The 18053-nt window shown below is 31.2% G+C and overlaps 1 protein-coding gene across 2 annotated transcripts in view; it reads left to right on the top strand.

Moving 5' to 3' along the window:
* LOC145325155 (uncharacterized) overlaps positions 1-15572 on the top strand; it is a 61018-nt gene extending 45446 nt beyond the window's left edge. Inside the window, exons 15-31 of one of the 2 annotated variants that reach the window (XM_080168011.1) lie at positions 52-97; positions 542-613; positions 5777-5844; positions 6017-6096; positions 6737-6839; positions 7375-7459; positions 7896-7966; positions 8207-8231; positions 8391-8456; positions 8718-8777; positions 9050-9169; positions 10506-10549; positions 11029-11095; positions 11533-11610; positions 13079-13167; positions 13719-13799; positions 14162-15572. In XM_080168011.1, coding sequence (XP_080024137.1) covers positions 52-97; positions 542-613; positions 5777-5844; positions 6017-6096; positions 6737-6839; positions 7375-7459; positions 7896-7966; positions 8207-8231; positions 8391-8456; positions 8718-8777; positions 9050-9169; positions 10506-10549; positions 11029-11095; positions 11533-11610; positions 13079-13167; positions 13719-13799; positions 14162-14246 — 1240 coding nt within the window. In that variant the 3' untranslated portion in view covers positions 14247-15572. Of the gene's footprint in view, positions 1-51; positions 98-541; positions 614-5776; positions 5845-6016; positions 6097-6736; positions 6840-7374; positions 7460-7895; positions 7967-8206; positions 8232-8390; positions 8457-8717; positions 8778-9049; positions 9170-10505; positions 10550-11028; positions 11096-11532; positions 11611-12708; positions 12886-13078; positions 13168-13718; positions 13800-14161 lie in introns of those variants that run through there. The other variant, XM_080168013.1, reaches the window with a different exon arrangement.
* Positions 15573-18053: the final 2481 nt, after the last annotated feature.

Here is an 18053-nt window from a genome sequence, read left to right as displayed (position 1 = left end):
TTATTTGAAATAGGGGTCTACCTAGATTTTTTACACATATTTTTATTTCAGTTCTAAGCCGAGTGGGTATGTAGGATTTGGCAGCCTTCCAGATCAGGTATACTATTTACTATATACTTTATGATATAAAAAATCCTGTTTAGAGGCAAAGGTATTGTGGTGCTTTCCCAATCATTTTTGATGAAGACATGAAAATAAGAGGGTATAGTTTTTATTCCTTTTCCGACCCTGCGTAGCTACTCAGTATCCAATGTAACCTAACATAACCTTTCCTAGAGTTATGAACTGCAAATAAAAAAACTAACCCATATTTTAGATTAAAACTAAGGTTGGTGGTTTTTGTGCTTAACAAGGCACTTTAAGGGAAAAGTCAGCTATGAATAGTTGAATTGCTTCATATAAAGTTAGCTTTCTAGAGAGATACTATATACTCGAAAAAATTTAAGGTGTTTTGTCTGCTGGAGGAGTTCCTTTTTCAGAATTACGAAAAAAGGGGTCAGATTATGCTTCTTGTCTTTATAATTCTATTTTACAATATTAGGTTTACCGAAGAGCTGTGCGGAAAGGATTTGAATTCAGCCTTATGGTCGTTGGAGAGAGTGGTCTTGGAAAGGTAAAAACCTCTTTCCATTATGAGTTTAAAACTGATTAATATTCGCTAGATAAGAACCGGTTCTCAGCTATTCTGAAAAATCATGCATAGCAATATAATCCTTATAATAATGTATCAGTATGTCTATTTGTTTGTCTCTTTGACTTTTTGTCTGTTTGTATATTTGTCTGTTTGTCTGTACCGAAGGATCTATTATTATTAGCAAAAAATAATTGGAGCTAATTTTATTATTTTAGTCATCCTTGTTTAAATCTAATTTATATATTAATATGTAATTAAGATATCAATTATTATATTATGAAAAATAGGCACTTTAACAAGCACCTTGGCAAGAATGCATTTAGTCATAACATAAAAATAAACTAAGATAGTACCAAACTAGCGGATGCACCCCTAGAATCTTACTTTATTTGATAGGATAACTTTTAAATGGATCTATTAATGAATGTGCAAATGTCAGTGCTAGATGTATTTTCGGCAGAGGATTAAAATTGCATGGTTTAGAAGGAGTAGCAGTGAAAAGAGGGACAAGGAAATCAAGGATTGAATAGGGTAAAAAATGTCCGATTGGGTTATTTAGTTCACAAATTTAGTGCCTATTGTTGTAGGTACATGACATTGTTATTACTCCAGAAAATTTAAATTTTACCTCGCATGCTATCAGCTGATTTTCAAAGAATCAATGCGAAATCGGGACAGGGTCCTTGCATTGTTGGGAAAGTTAGATATAGAACTTGCCCCCTCTATTACTTTCATGTTTTAAAACTACAGATATATTTTATTGTAAAATAACCATTACATACATAAATACGTAATTACATACAAAATAAAAAAAACAAAGTTTTATAGAACAAGTTTTGCGTATTAATTCTTATAATAAAGTAACAGGATGTCTGTCTGTTTGTGTGTTTGTATGTTTGTACCGAATTATCTCGCTAACCGCTTAACCGATCGGGTTCTCCTTAATAGGGTAGCTTCTCATAGGTCCCGGGAAGGTTTATAACTATTTTAGGGAAGGGTACAACCACCCTCCCAAGAGAAATAAAAAAATCGAAAAAATATGTGAACGCAACATAGACAATTATTTCTCAAATTAGAAATTTGAAATAAACAACCTTTAAAGTGCCATTAGAGGCCTCTAGGGGCGTAGCCGATGATAAAATATAAAGTAGGAGAAAAAAATTAAAATGATTAAGCCCTATGTTTCATTAGATCTTTATCTTTTCTATATCAGCGTCATGATGGTTTAATTATAGAGTATACCAATTTCAATTATAAATTTTTTATATCAGACTAAGTCACATTATCTAGGAGGTTTTTCTATCCTTATTTAAAAGTAATAGGATAGATGTCTGTATCGCTAACCGCTGAACCGATATAGGTTTCCTTTATATTGTAGCTTCTAATAGGTCCTAAGAAGGTTTATAACTTTTGGGGGGAGGGTACCATTACCCCTCTAAGAGAAATCGTCCATAGAAAAAATAGCAACCAATTATTTTCTTTTAAAAAACTAAAAATTAAAGAAGGGTCGATTTACCCATAAATCAACTGCCTCTAGAAGCTTCTAAGGGCGTAGCCGCTAGTGTATTAATAAACCTTATAATATTATCCAAATAATTATCATAATATTTACACTCTATAAAATCATCAAAAGTTTAAGATATTCTTTGGGAATTAAACGTGTATTTAGTTAGAATTACCTTAATTATATTGATTAACATTCATTCAGATCTCGTATTTGATATCTTGTTTAGTTGAAAGGCCAAAAAATTGTTGGCAAATATTGTAAAGGTTTTTATCTTTTTTTCTTGATTTGTACTAATGTTCTAAAAACTACTTGCAGAGAACAACAAGGAAACTATGTTTAAATGCATTCCAACAAAGAGAATTCATATAAAAAGTAGCCTAGAATGTACAGGAAAAACTTTTGATATATATTCATAGTCAAAAAATTATTCTTAATAAAAAAAGGATAAAGCAAATTAAATTTATTTTTATTGAGACTAGATTTTAAATATATTCGGGTTTAGTCCCTTTCGTGGCAACGCCTCTTAAGGAGCATTTCGTCGTATTTTCACATTAGATTTTATAGGTTATTTTAGGTTAGGTTAGGTTAAGTTGGGTTAGGCGATTGCCCCGCAGGGTTAGGCAAATTGCCCCTCAGAATTACAGCCCCCCCGCAAAGGCTAGAAATAGGGGAAAAACCACTGTAAAAATACGACAAATTGTCCTTAATAGGGACTATACCCATGTATTATTAACTTTCAATAATAAACCAAAATAACTAACTAACTTTGATATTTTTTTTATTAAGAATTGCATAATAAATTAAGGTACAACATATCTTAAAGGCTATTATTTGTATTATTTATTTTTTTTTCATTCTTTTTTAGATAAAGATTGATTTTAATAGATTTAAAGCTATTGTCTTGATTATAATTATAATTGTTCAATTTTTCTAAATATCATTTATTTCTAGGTTTAGTTTGATATTAATTAATTCCTAAACTGAATAGCAATACTAATTGAAAGTGATATGAAGAATGCCTCAAGTGAAAGTTTATCATTAAATTCATTTATTTGACAACATCTGAATTTAATTTCATATAACTATTTCATTGGACAAAGAGAAGCGTAAACAGGGGATAAAATATTTTTGTATTGAATTTAAGATTTTGTTTAAAAATCAATGCATCTACTCTATAAATCTGCAATATGTACGTTACTAAGTCATACGTCAAAGTCTAAACTCTACATATGTTAAAGTCTACACTCTAGATATGTTAAAGTCTAGACTCTACATAAGTCAATATGTCGGTCAATACGTCATTCTGGTACAACTAAAAGTAGATTACATGAAATTACATTATGTAGACTCTAAACATAAGTCAAATCTTGACTCTACATAAGTCAAAGTCTAGACTCTACATAAGTCAAATCTTGACTCTACATAAGTCAAAGTCTAGACTCTACATAAGTTAAAGTCTAGAGTCCACATAATTCAAAGTCTAGACTCTACATAAGTCAAAGTCTAAACTTTACATGAATAAAAGTTTAGACTCTATAATTGTCAAAATCTAGACTCTACATAAGTCAAAGTCTAGAGTCCACATAAGTCAAAGTCTAGACTCTACATAAGTCAAAGTCTAAACTTTACATGAATCAAAGTTTAGACTCTATAATTGTCAAAATCTAGACTCTACATAAGTTAAAGTCTAGAGTCCACATAAGTCAAAGTCTAGACTCTACATAAGTCAAAGTCTAAACTTTACACGAATCAAAGTTTAGACTCTATAATTGTCAAAGTCTAGAATATACATAAGTCTAAGTTTAGACTCTACATATGTCTAATTCAAAATTATAGATAAGTCAATTCTAGACTCTATAAGAATTAAAGTCTATTCTCTACATAACTTAAAGTCTAGATTCGACATAACTTAAAGTCTAGATTCTACAGAAGTCAATGTCTAGACACTTTTCTTTCTTTATATTACTGTGTTATTTATTTAATTTTACATTTTATCTCTTTATTACGTTTTTTTTCTCAAGCAGTTTACTTATCCCATTACCCTGCATCAAAATGCTATACCACCCATTTGGTAATTGAATCAATCATATTCTACAATAAATTCGTGTCTGTTAGCAACCAAGCATACAAGAATCATACAATACTCAAATTATTACCATCATTTCACATTAAATTCAATTAAATGCAAAGATATGAAAATTTAAAGCCCTGGAAGGGAGGTGGCAATGGACTGCAAACTACACTGGTACTCAAAGCTTTACCATCACTTTCTCTTATTTGTTGACTCAAAAAGTTTGGTTACCTTTAATGAATTTTGATTTTTTGGTTCCAATCTAGTAGTTTCCGAACTGTAGATTATATTTATTTACAGAAAGAGTCATTTCTTTTATCATCATTGGGGATGTATATAAATCTATCATCTTTTGTTTTTCTCTGAAGATTTCATTTCAAAATAAATTTAAATGGCTCTAACTTTTTAATTGAAAATTTTTATTTAATTCACAAAAAATCTGCATACTTTTTAAATGAATTTGTATTTTCTCAATAGAAATTCCGTCTTTCCATCACAGACTTCGTAAAAATAGAGTAGCTTTGCTTTTGAAAAGCTAGAACTTGTAATCTAACTATTATTTGATATCTAGTGTTTCAGACAACTATTATTGTACATTTATATATGATATTATTAGTAAAAAAGCTACTCTATTTATATGGTCTGACAGTATGTCTGTCTGTCTATCTTTCTAATTCTGTCTGCATTCCCTCCACGCTTACTCCCTTGCAATACAATATTTACTAAATTTGCCATTTTACTTTCATACAGTATTACAGTTTACTTTATGTTGCTGCGTCATTAATGAGTTTAACCATTTTTATCATATTCATTCGAAACCGATTAATATCCGTTGTCTGGCATCGTATCCAGCTTTTACGAATATAGAAATGTACAATCATAAGATTTTTTAGCCGGTGCCTTCGGCACCTCCTTGGGGCAAAAAACTAGTTTTAATCTCATAATTGTACTTTCTATATCCGTGGAAAGCCGTTTATAGTACGATGCGAGAAATAACTATTCTTATTAATATTGTTGAAAGATAATCTATTAAATTCAGGAATCTTAAGGGATAAGACAATGGACGATAAATTGATTTAAATTCCCAGTATTATTGAATTATAAAATCTGGTAGATTAAATCATTGGATCAAAATCAAGATTGAATCAAAGTATACAAATGTTATAACCATATAAATGAAATCATAAAAACTTTTCGTACCAATTTTCTTTATATTCCATTGTCCTGTCCCACCCTGGTGATATCAAATGTCTTGTCTTTATCTAAATGGGTCAATTATGTGATAGTATTGAGTAGTCTACAATAACACGGTAAAAGGATTCGTAATAAAATTACTTCCGCTAGATAATATTGATTGAAAAGTATAACTTTATTAATATCTTGTAAATTTGTACTTGCCTTTAGAAGGGGTTTTGGTACCCTCTATTTTAAAAGTTACGGACCCATAAGAAACTAAACTGTAAAGGAGAATCGTTTCGGTTCATCGGTTAGCGAGATCCTCCAGTACTCTCAGACAGACAGACACGCAGCCTATTACTTAAATAAAAGGATATATTATTTCTAGTCTACCTTGGTGAACTCGATGTTTTTGACAGATATCTACCAATCATCATTCAGATCGTCTGGACAAAAGTAAGATTTTCAATAAATATTATTTTTTGATATATTCTATTTTTTATCTTTTTTATCTGTTTCTCTCTATTTCGTTTAAATCTTTTAACGCATCCATGATAATTTTTAAATATTAAAGAACTAATATGAAAGGTTTCGTGTTTTTATATGAATTGATAAATTCTTTTTCTAGAACAATTGAAGTAGAGCCCCATACAGTACTTCTAGAGGAGGGCGGAGTTAAATTATCTTTGACAGTTGTAGATACTCCAGGTATATATTTATTATAGTAGAGCTATATACAGTACTACTAGAGGAGGGCGGAGTTAAATTATCTTTGACAGTTGTAGATACTCCAGGTATATATTTATTATAGTAGAGCTATATACAGTACTACTAGAGGAGGGCGGAGTTAAATTATCCTTGACAGTTGTAGATACTCCAGGTATATATTTATTATAGTAGAGCTATATACAGTACTACTAGAGGAGGGCGGAGTTAAATTATCCTTGACAGTTGTCGATACTCCAGGTATATATTAATTATAGTAGAGCTATATACAGTACTACTAGAGGAGGGCGGAGTTAAATTATCCTTGACAGTTGTCGATACTCCAGGTATATATTAATTATAGTAGAGGTATATACAGTACTTCTAGAGGAGGGCGGAGTTAAATTATCCTTGACAGTTGTAGATACTCCAGGTACATATTAATTATAGTAGATGTACATACAATACTTCTAGAGGAGGGTGGAGTTAAATTATCCTTGACAGTTGTAGATACTCCAGGTATATATTAATTATAGTAGAGGTATATACAGTACTTCTAGAGGAGGGTGGAGTTAAATTATCCTTGACAGTTATTGAAAATCTATTTTTTAAATACAAATACCAAAAAAGTTAAATAATTTAGGATTTGGAGATTCAGTTGACAACACGGAATGTTGGGCCCCAGTCATAACCTACATTGAAAATCAGTTTGATAAATTTCTGGAGGCTGAACAGAGAGTTAATAGGTATACAAACTCTATTGACATGAATTTTCCGCCAGTCATTTCTTGATGGAAGGAAGGGTTGTAAATTAATTAAACTAACATTTCTTCTGTCCTTCGAAGTACAAAAAGTTTAACAAATTTTTTCCAAAAATTTTTCTTAATCCGCTGGATTAGAACCGGTTCTAAGTCTTACTAAACAACCATGTAAAGAATCGTATTACAGACAAATTAAATAAAAATCTTAAAATTCATAACAGTTTTGCTAGCCTGGGCCTTCGTCCACAGGCGGATAATAAAAAAGGTTTTAACTATTTTGGGGGAGGGTAACACCACCCTCCAAAGATAAATCGCCCCTAGAAAAAAATTCCCCCCCCCCCCCAAAAAAAAAAATATTTTTTTTTACTTTTTCTTTTAAAATCTAAAATGATAAATTGGGCTATAAAATTCGACTCTCCTCTCCTCAAGTGCCCCTAGAGGCCTCTAGAGGCCGTAGCGGCTAGTATATAATATAACAATTAAAAAAAAAAATCTCAGCCAAATTTTTATTTTGTTACAGGATACAGCTGGTAGACAGCCGAGTGCATGCCTGCCTCTATTTCATTGCTCCAAGTGGACATGGTCTCAGACAGCTTGATATCCAGGTAGTAAATTAAAGGGCTCTGCAGCTGCAATTTAGATGTTCACAAAATCACGTATCTACAGAAACATATTTAATTTATTAAACGCCTCTTAATAGGCATTTCGTCGTATTTTCACAGTAGCTTTCGATTGGTTATTTTAGGTTAGGTTATATGATTGCCCAGCAGGGTTAGGCAATTAGCCCTGAAGGGTTAGAGCCCCCCGCAGGTGCTAGAAGTAGGAAAAAAGCTACAGTAAAAATACGACGAAAAGCCCCTAAGAGGCGTTTCCACGAAAGGGACTATACCCACATCTCTATATCTCTGTAATTTTAAACCACATAGGTTTTAAAAACAACATTTTAAAGGTTGTATCACACAAAATGTATTAATAATTGTAATTGTTTTAAGAGTAATAAGCAGAAAATAAAAATAATAGTAATAAATTTGAATATTTTAGACAATGAAGAGACTTCATGACAAAGTGAACATTATCCCAGTTGTGGCAAAATCTGATTCTTGCACTCAGGAAAATAATCATTGCTTAAAAAGCTAAAAGCAGGCAAAGAGCAGTGAGGCCGTAATATTAATTTATGCTTATATATAATTTGTTGTTACAGGAATCTACATACAAAAAATTAGACTCCTAACTTTCATAGCAACTCAGAAAAGTCTACTTTTAGTTAAAAACTTTTACAATAAAAATAAGTTCAGGTATAATATAGCGGTAAATCTATCTTCAAAATTAAGCAATGTTTTAATTTTATAGGATGAAATCAAGAGATTTAAACAAATTGTAAGTTTCTTTTTTGCTAAGATCAAAAAGCAATTCTCTCAAACTATTTATAAAAAACTTTAAGGTGTACAATTTTTTGAAGGTAGTTGAAGTTTCTCTATTTATACAAGATTATGCTATAATTTTAAACATTTACTATTTTAATCTATTTATTCTTAGATCTTGCAGCAGTTGAGAGAAAACAGCATTAAAATTTATGATTTCCCACCAACAGAAGACCCAGAGGTGAGTAAACTTGTAAAGCAATTTGGTCTTACAACTTTTCTGCCAGCCAAAAAGATGTTGTCAGTTCAGTATCTTATTTTATCTCAACTTATTGTAATTTGTAAGTTTCTTTGATCAAGGCAAAATAGTTTTCTGCGAGTTCAACATTGTTCAAGTGTCTTGTCTTGTTGGGGGGGGGGGGGGGGGGGTTAGTGATCGATAGGCACTTTAAGGACAAGCCCTCTCATTTTCTATTTTTGTGTCTGATTTATTTGATTCTAGGTTGATTGGATGAGAGAGCAGCTCCCCTTTGCCGTGGTTGGATCTAATACTGTTACACAGGTAAAGAAATATGCCCAAAAGGTCAGGGATCTTAAGGGATAAGACAATTGCTGATAGATAAGTATACATCTCCAAAGATGAACCAACCAATCAAAATTCAATTAAAGTTTTTTAGTCAACTAGTAAAGATATTGTGGGTACCAACTTAATTTACAGTCCAATGTCCCTTCTCTCCCGGATTATATAATATTACCTTAACATTAAAAAAGTTAACACGTGCCTTGTATTGTGGCAGTATAACCTGACTTTTCAAGTTCATTTTTTTTCACAAGGACGCTGATGGTAAGCGAGTGCGAGGCCGTGAATATCCATGGGGCACAGTCAATATTGAGGACAGGAATCATTGTGACTTTACTGCTCTTAGGAGCCTTCTGCTGTCACATCATATGCAGGTTAGAGTACTTGTTCCATCGTCGTTACAAAACTAATTGATATCAGTTGGATAAGAATCAGTTCTGAGCCACATGAAAGATCATGTATCGTATTTTAACGAATAATCATGAAGAAGAACCTTTAACTTATTGCGATAAATAATTATTCATTACCTAAATGGTAAAAAGGATGACAACATTCATAAGTAGCGAAGCACAAAACATAAACATACGGACAAATTGGCTTATGCGGCCGATTTTCCATTTTTTATTAAAAAGAGGGGATAAAAAGAAAGACAGACCAACAGATTTAGTAAATTATATTCTAGATGCACATTGGTATGGGGAATCTTTACAAAAAAAAATCCAGCCTTGTGTTTCAAATAGGAGCTGAGAAAATTGCTACTAAGAAACTATTTGTAAAAGATTTGAATAGTGAAATAATTTTATTGGAAAAATGTCATAATAAGGGTCTTTTTCATTGAAATATTTTGGCCTATTTTAAGCCATAGTTATATACAAAAGTAAAAAAATATATTATTTTTGTCGTTTTCAGTGAATAATAATAACGCCTTTTATTGAAAAGTTAAAGTTAGTTCCTTATAATTCTTCAATGTCAAGTTTATTCCATATTTCATGCTTTTAAGCTTTTAATTTTCTTACACGCCCTTCCTACTCATACTCAAGGAGGATCTATTTAAGGTTTAGAAATTAGAATTTACCTTTTAATATTTTATATTATCCTTTTTTAATTATTTGACTTACAGTTTTATTCATTTAGAATTAAAAAATTATATTTAATGGTAAATTATCGCATTGTATCATAAACAGCTTTCAGCGGATATATAAAAATGTAAAAATTATAAGATCAAAACCAGGTTTTAATCTCATGATAGCATATTTTTATATTTGTAGAAAACTGGATATATTACGATAAGATACAAGATTTTTCAGTAATGCCAAGAACTGGTTCTAAGCCAGCGGATATTAAACAGTTTCGGAGCCATACTGAAAATATTATTCTTCCCCTTTCCTTGAAGTATCCTAGGAAATTATTAAAAAAATCGTAGTGACGCTACTCTATAAGTAGCAGTGCATGTATGTCTGTCCTTCTGTCCTTCCCTCTGTCAGTATTACTGCTCTCCAGTCGGTTCTCTTGCATTTGAATACTTTTCTCTCTTGTTTAGTTTAATTTATGCGCGTAGGTATTTTAATTGGATGTCTCCTTCTGTCTAGAAAATATAATCCTTTCTTGATGGTATGTAAATTTGTTGCATATTGCTATAAGCGGAGGAACAGACAGATTGCATTATTGAAGAGTAGCTGCGCTTCTTAAGTTACAAAATTAATATTTTAGGATTTGAAGGATGTGACAAACACTGTTCATTATGAAACTTACAGGTATAGATTTCATTGTCATAAAAGATCTCCAAAACGGCTGGACCATTATTAATTTCTTTAAAAAAACTGAAGGTATATCTCTCCTTCAAGATCCTTCTAACCTATGGAAAAATTAGAATCCAATGAATAGTAATGTTTATTTTTGGTCCTGGGAAGGTTTTTATCCCTTTTGAGGGATGGTGTCTTCATCATCTCTTGCAAAATCAACCCTGATGAAGTAAAATAATCTTCCATTCTAAACAAAACTAAAGTTTAAAGTGGATACTGTCTTTTATCCTTAGTTGTGACCCTCGAGGTCTGAAGGGGCGTGGCGCTTATATTAGATAAATTACAAAAACTTTTAAATTTTCCACGAATAATAACATAAAAGACATAAAATCAATACCAGTTCGATCCCTCGGGACTAATAAAGCTGGTTTTATTCGCGGAGAGCTGTCTATAATACGATCAATGTGATAAACAATTATTTTAAATTTCAGATGTAAGAAGTTGACCGCAATGATGGGCGAGGGAGGACCTAAGCTTGAGAGCCATCCTTTAGCTGAGGTATAAATTTGTAACTTTTTTTATTGAGAAATATTACTTTTGTTTATAGCTATTCTGTATGTCTAATAAACAAGGACGTCCAAGCTTTTTTGTTTAGGTGGGGTGGGGGATCTTTATATCATAGAGGCAAGGACGTCCAAGTTTTTTGTTTTGGGGAGGGGGGGGGGGGGTAATCACCACTTCATCCCACCCTTAGACATCTCTGCTAATAAATGTAAAATTTACTTTCATGTCTATCTAAAATTCTTTTTGGAAAAGTGATTTTCTAAGCTCCTTTAAAAGATAGGCAGTTGAAATTTTATATGAAGATTCCCTGGCCAATGAGCGTCCTGTGCATTATTTACTTGACCAGTTGATGTGTTGTTTTATGTTACAAAAGACATATATATATATTTGTAAAAAAGGTTTCGTGATTTTTTATTTATAAAAATTTTTAGATTGAACGTGAAGTAGCCGCGAGGAGGGTGAAGGTTGACAAGCTGGAGGGAGAGATGGAAGAGGTATTCAACAGAAAGGTAATTTATTTATTTTTAGTTGAAGAAATTCTATATAAGTAACTATGTTTCTGTCTGTCTATACTTATGTTTGTTTGTAAATCTGTCTGTCTATACTTCTGGCAATCTGTACTTGTGTCCATCTAAACTTGTCTATCTGAACTTTTGTCTGTCTGTACTTCTGTCTGTTTGTACCTTTGTCTGTACTTCTGCTTAAAATAAATACTGTATCTACAGATTGAAGAGAAGGAGACAAGACTCCGAGAGGAACAGAGACTCCAAGCTTATAATAAATATTGTATCTACAGGTTGAAGAGAAGGAGACAAGACTCCGAGAGGAACAGAGACTCCAAGCTTATAATAAATATTGTATCTACAGGTTGAAGAGAAGGAGACAAGACTCCGAGAGGAACAGAGACTCCAAGAGTATGATAAATATTGTATCTACAGGTTGAGGAGAAGGAAACAAGACTCCGAGAGAAACAGAGCCTCCAAGCTTATAATAAATATTGTATCTACAGGTTGAGGAGAAGGAAACAAGACTCCGAGAGAAACAGAGCCTCCAAGCTTATAATAAATATTGTATTTACAGGTTGAAGTAAAGGAGTCAAGACTCCGAGAGGAACAGAGCCTCCAAGCTTATAATAAATATTGTATCTACAGGTTGAAGAGAAGGAGACAAGACTCCAAGAGAAACAGAGACTCCAAGATAATAATAAATATTGTATCTACAGGTTGAAGAGAAGGAGACAAGACTCCGAAAGGAACAGAGACTCCAAGAGTATGATAAATATTGTATCGACAGGTTGAAGAGAAGGAGACAAGACTCCGAGAGGAACAGAGACTCCAAGCTTATAATAAATATTGTATCTACAGGTTGAAGAGAAGGAGACAAGACTCCGAGAGGAACAGAGACTCCAAGCTTATAATAAATATTGTATCTACAGGTTGAAGAGAAGGAGACAAGGCTCCAAGAGGAACAACAGAGTGAAGAACAGAGACTCCAAGCTTATAATAAATATTGTATATACAGGTTGAGGAGAACAAGACAAGACTCCAAGAGGTACAACAGAGTAAGGAACAGAGACTCCAAGCTTATAATCAATATTGTATCTACAGGTTGAAGAGAAGGAGACAAGACTCCGAAAGGAACAACAGAGTGAGGAACAAACGCTCCAAGCTTGTAATAAATATTGTATCTACAGGTTGAAGAGAAGGAGACAAGACTCCAAGAGAAACAGAGACTCCAAGTTTATAATAAATATTGTATCTACAGGTTGAAGAGAAGGAGACAAGACTCCAAGAGAAACAGAGACTCCAAGATTGTAATAAATATTGTATTTACAGGTTGAAGATAAGGATACAAGACTCCGAGAGGAACAGAGACTCCAAGAGTATAATAAATATTGTATCTACAGGTTGAAGAGAAGGAGACAAAACTCCAAGAGAAACAGAGACTCCAAGATTATGATAAATATTATATTTACAGGTTGAAGAGAAGGAGACAAGACTCCGAGAGGAAGAACAAACTGAAGAACAGAGACTCCAAGAGGAAACTAAAGAAGTCAATAACATGAGGTATTAACATGGATAAAGGGAGAAGTAAATGGATGATAAATTAATCTTCTTTAAATAATGATAAACAAAATTAGTTTTCAGATAAACATAAGCGTGTATCCAACCCCCTAGCAAATTTAAACACCCATATAAAACAGCCAAGGGGGCTTTCAAGTTGGAAAAGGAGCCCTCCCCCCCCCCATAATTTTTAAGTGAAAAAATTTGCTCTATTTTTTCCTCAATTTGTCAATTAAGAGAGGTTTGTTTAACTTTTGAGTATGTTGATTTTAAATGGGGTGTGGCACTTAGGGGGGTTTATTCAACCCTTACAGTATAATAACATCCCTCTTATTGTCTGTATTTCACTTTCTCTAAGTTTACACCCCCTTGTACCCATTTAATTTAGGTTTAACAGGGGTGTCATAACTCTCTGCACTTAATCTTTTTAACTCTTTAATACCCCTGATTAGGAACCATAGCAGTTAAGAATTTGGTTACCAGAATGATTTACAGCGCAGTATCCCCTTCCCCCGTTATATTAAATTTTTACATACTTTAAAACAAATTTTCAGGGATCAAGTCCAGAAGGATCGTGAAACATTTATGCGCGAATCTGGTTCCTGGCAAGGCGGACTCAATAAGTATAACTTCAGGTGAGAATCAAATAATCAATTTTATCTAAGAGTGCGCGGGAGTTAAACTACATCCCCTGCCATATTTAAATCTTATTTTTATTTTACATCCTTCCCATGAACAATACATCATATAAGACGCATATAAATTTATAGTTTTGAGGGCAATGCAAAACTCATTTTTCATTCTGAAAAGCAAAGTTTTTCATTATTTTACCTCTACACCCCCAGGAAAAGTCGTCCATAGCACCCTCAAATTTTTTGAAAACTTTGAAGTGGAGAGTCGATTGCCCACGCTCCTTCCCCCAAGTGATCTACGGGCGTAGTTTAAATTTATTTCAATTTTGTTAAATTTCGAATTTTAATTTTATAGATTATTTTAGGTCTGTCAAAAGCGAGGAAAGTCTGGCTGGAAAGAAAAAGAAATATGGATTAGAAAGAGTTTGCTTCAAATTCGGAAGGGCATAGCTTTTTAATCAAATAATTCCCATTATAACGAAAATTTAAGTAAAATCAGTACCTCTTTTAAACTATTTTCAATATAAAATGCTTTAATATTATATTTTTAGAAAAGCAACTTATTAAATTTTTATATCCTCCTTTTTATAAACTTTAGTTCATAATAAAGTGAGTTATGATTACCTAAATGTAATGTAAATAAAATTTAAAAATATTAGTCAACGAAAAAGTTACTTTAAGTATTATCATGTTGTACATATTTTAATAAAGTAAGTTTAAAGTATATAATTTAACTATAAATTTTGATTTACTAACATAGAATTTTTAAAAAAAAAGTAGATGAATTTAATTGTAATGTATTCAAAAGATACCTGATTTGCTTTTAATTTGTGTAGAAAACAAGGATGACAACATTCATAAAAGCAAAGCACTGAAAAGGTAGGACAAACGAACATTAACACTTGTATGGTGTCAGAACTGAATAATCAGAATATAAATGTATAAGAGTCGAAGCAAATTTGTAGGTAAATTTGTTGAAAAACTACTTGAATACAGGATAATCTACATTGATTATAGAGATGCTTCGCTTATAACAATGTACTTTTTTTCCTAGGAATCATTATTCCAAAAATCAGACCAATCGGATAATTTTATCACATAAAAATTTGTTGTTAAAAAAGTTAAAAAGCTTCGCCTTTAAAAAAAGGCAGAGTAACGCGGATGGGACAATAAAAAGTAAAATAAATCCACTCAATTTTTTTTTTCAATTACAAATAAAAATGCTTTATTTAAGTAGATTCTTTCTTAATGTTTATCTAAATTTTGAAATCCAAAAATATAATTTCAAATATTGGTAATATTGTTTTTTTTTTGTCCATTGTTCCCCTCCTCCATGTAATTATTTATGTAATTATATAAAACTAATAATCTATTGAGTTCAATGGAAATATGTAATTATTTTATAGTTGTGAAAATCAAAATGATCCTATATATACTTTTATTCTATAAGATTTAAATTTATTTTTTTTGTGAATTTTATATGTTTTAGTCCATAGAATTTAAAAAAGATAAAAAACCGAACTATTAAGATTTTTCTTTATTTTCCCTTATAAGACCTACAAAAATGTTTATTTTATTAAATTAATTTAATCATTATTTCAAATAAATATTATATATTTAGTATAAAGATAATGAAAATATGTATTTTATTTTGTGTTTAATAATATTCAGAAATGTATTTTTAGAAATGCCCTAATTTCTAGTCTTTGTTTAATGTTTATTACTGTAATAAATGTAATACTGTATTTATATTGAAATAAAATATTTTATTTTAAATGTTATTTACTCGACTATTATATATTGACTGTTAATTTTTTTTGCTCAAATTATTTCTACTTGAATGTTGAATGTGTGTATCTGTAGAATATTTTTTTTCTCTCTTCAGATTATGAGACTAAGACTAGGGATTTTTATTTTTATTGATTTTAGTTAAAAGCTTTGTTTATTAAAATTACATATATAATAAATGATATTAAAGGTCGTCATAGTATGAATTTTCTTTACAAATACAAAAAATATCTCTACTCAAAAATTTAAAAATTCTATAATTTGTTTTCAATAATTCAAAATAATTTTTTATGAAGTAGCATCTCTACAAGCTCTATTTACCTTACTTTCCAAGTAACTGACTCCTCCAACCAGTTTAATATTTAACTCTAAGTGGCACTCTATCTACGGGGTGGAGACTCAGTGCCGACTTTCAATTTGGTCTTTGAATATCAGCCAATAGCGTCAGAATTATTAGCACTGCCAGGGCGCTGCAAAAGATGCAGAAACCAATTTGCTAGTAAATGAAAAGGTCCCCACCCCCCACTTGGACCAGGTAGTTTTCTGGGTTATACAACTATGCTTATACATTATCGTGCCAGCGACCGTATTAGGTTTTACGGGGATTAAGATAGCCTAAACCAACCTAAGGCGTAAGTAAAAAGTAAACCAAAAATACCCAGACTTTTGTGAAGCTCTCCAGAAATGAAAACCCCAATAATTTTAGTGGTTAGGCAAGCTATCAAAAACTCACTACTTTATGTTGTAAAATGACATTCTATACCAGAACTTAGACTTCAAACCCTTCTACAATTTTGTTTTCCTTAATATGTATAGTTTGCAGGGATCTGAAGGAATAAAATAATGAATGATACATTTATATACATTCCCAATGATGATAAACAAAATCACCCCTACTGTAAATGAAAATTATTAGTTGAAAAGTATGGACTATACTATTCTTAAACCAGCTAATCAAAATTTCATAAAGATACCCATTGTTTTTTAGTCAACCGATAAGATGACATTGTTTTAAAAAATTTTGGGTACCAGTGTAATTTACAATCCAATGTCCCCTCCCTTCCTTCCTGCCTGAAAGGATATAGAAATGGAAACTGTCATGGGATGAAAGATTGAATTAGAAGAGGAGAGTGACACCTCACACCCAGGTGCCATAACAAATATACAACTAGTGTAAATTTCAGGGATACAAAGTGATAAGACAATGGCTGATAAATTGATGTACAAACTCAATGATAATACACAAAATTATCCTTCGTGTAGATTATAATTAGAGGTTTAAACACTCATCTTAATCAATAAACCAATCAAATATCAATAAAAGTCTCCATAGTTGTTAAGTTATCGAATAATGAAGCATTGTTATAAAACTTTGGGGACCAGCATGTTAAACAGCCCAATGTCCCCTCTTCCCTTAGTAAATATACAGAATAACCATCAAAAATTGATTTTTTGGGGAATGAAAACCTTTTCCGCTTAATTATGAAAAACAAAACATAATTCTGTTTGTTTAAAAATGTAACATAATTTCTCATTCAAAGTCAACTCTAATTATTTCTTATAAACATTAAAAATGTGTATTGGCAAAAATAAAATCTTAATTTTTTCACCTCAAGTACATTTTATTTATTTAATGTTTTAGTAAATTCTTTCTAAAGCTTATATTGAAAAGTTATTAAAGTATAGCGTTAGATTTAAAACACTTTTGAAAACTATTTTTGTAATGCAGCATAAACCAAAATTCAACTTATTGTTTGGACAATCTATATTTACATTTTTGTTATATTATATGTTGTCAAAATTGTAATAAAAAACCAATAGAAATAGAATAAATAGATTTCTCGATTTCATTCGAATCCGGTGGATAGGAACCGGTTCTCATCCATACGGAAAACTATGTCTAACATCGTATTATATCCAGCTTTCTACGAATATAAAAATGTACAATCATAAGATTAAAACCAGTTTTTTAGCCGGTACCTTTTGCACCTCGGGGCTAAAAAAAACTAGTTTTAATCTTATAATTGTACATTCTATATCCACGGAAAGCCGTTTATAATACGAAGCGATAAATAACTATTCAAGTTATTTTTTGAACAAATATGATTGTATTTAAAGTTTTTGTTTTCAAACAAACTAAAAAATTTAAATTAAAAGCTTTAATTATTCATTAATCAATATTTATTCATTGAAGTAAGGAAACAGTCATAACATTTTAACATATTTGCATTAGTTATTTTAAGGATTGCTAGTTTCTAAAAAATTCTTTAAAACTTATAACATTGAGATTTTGGTTTTACTGCTTGATTCTAAAATAATCTTATACCTGGGCCTAGCTAACCTTATGTACTTGAATATGGAACTTTTGCCTGTCCAAATTAGATTTATGAGGAGAATATAATATTCCTTAATATATCAAGCTTAAAAGGTATTAGGTGAATGAATAAAAACTTTTAAATTAAGCTAATC

This window comes from Acartia tonsa, chromosome 7 (genome assembly GCF_053477335.1).
Source record: "Acartia tonsa isolate MP-2025a chromosome 7, ASM5347733v1, whole genome shotgun sequence".
Classification (NCBI taxonomy): Eukaryota; Metazoa; Arthropoda; class Copepoda; order Calanoida; family Acartiidae; genus Acartia; species Acartia tonsa.
Note: the sequence above shows the minus strand (reverse complement) of the source record. Positions and strands in the feature narration are given on the sequence as shown.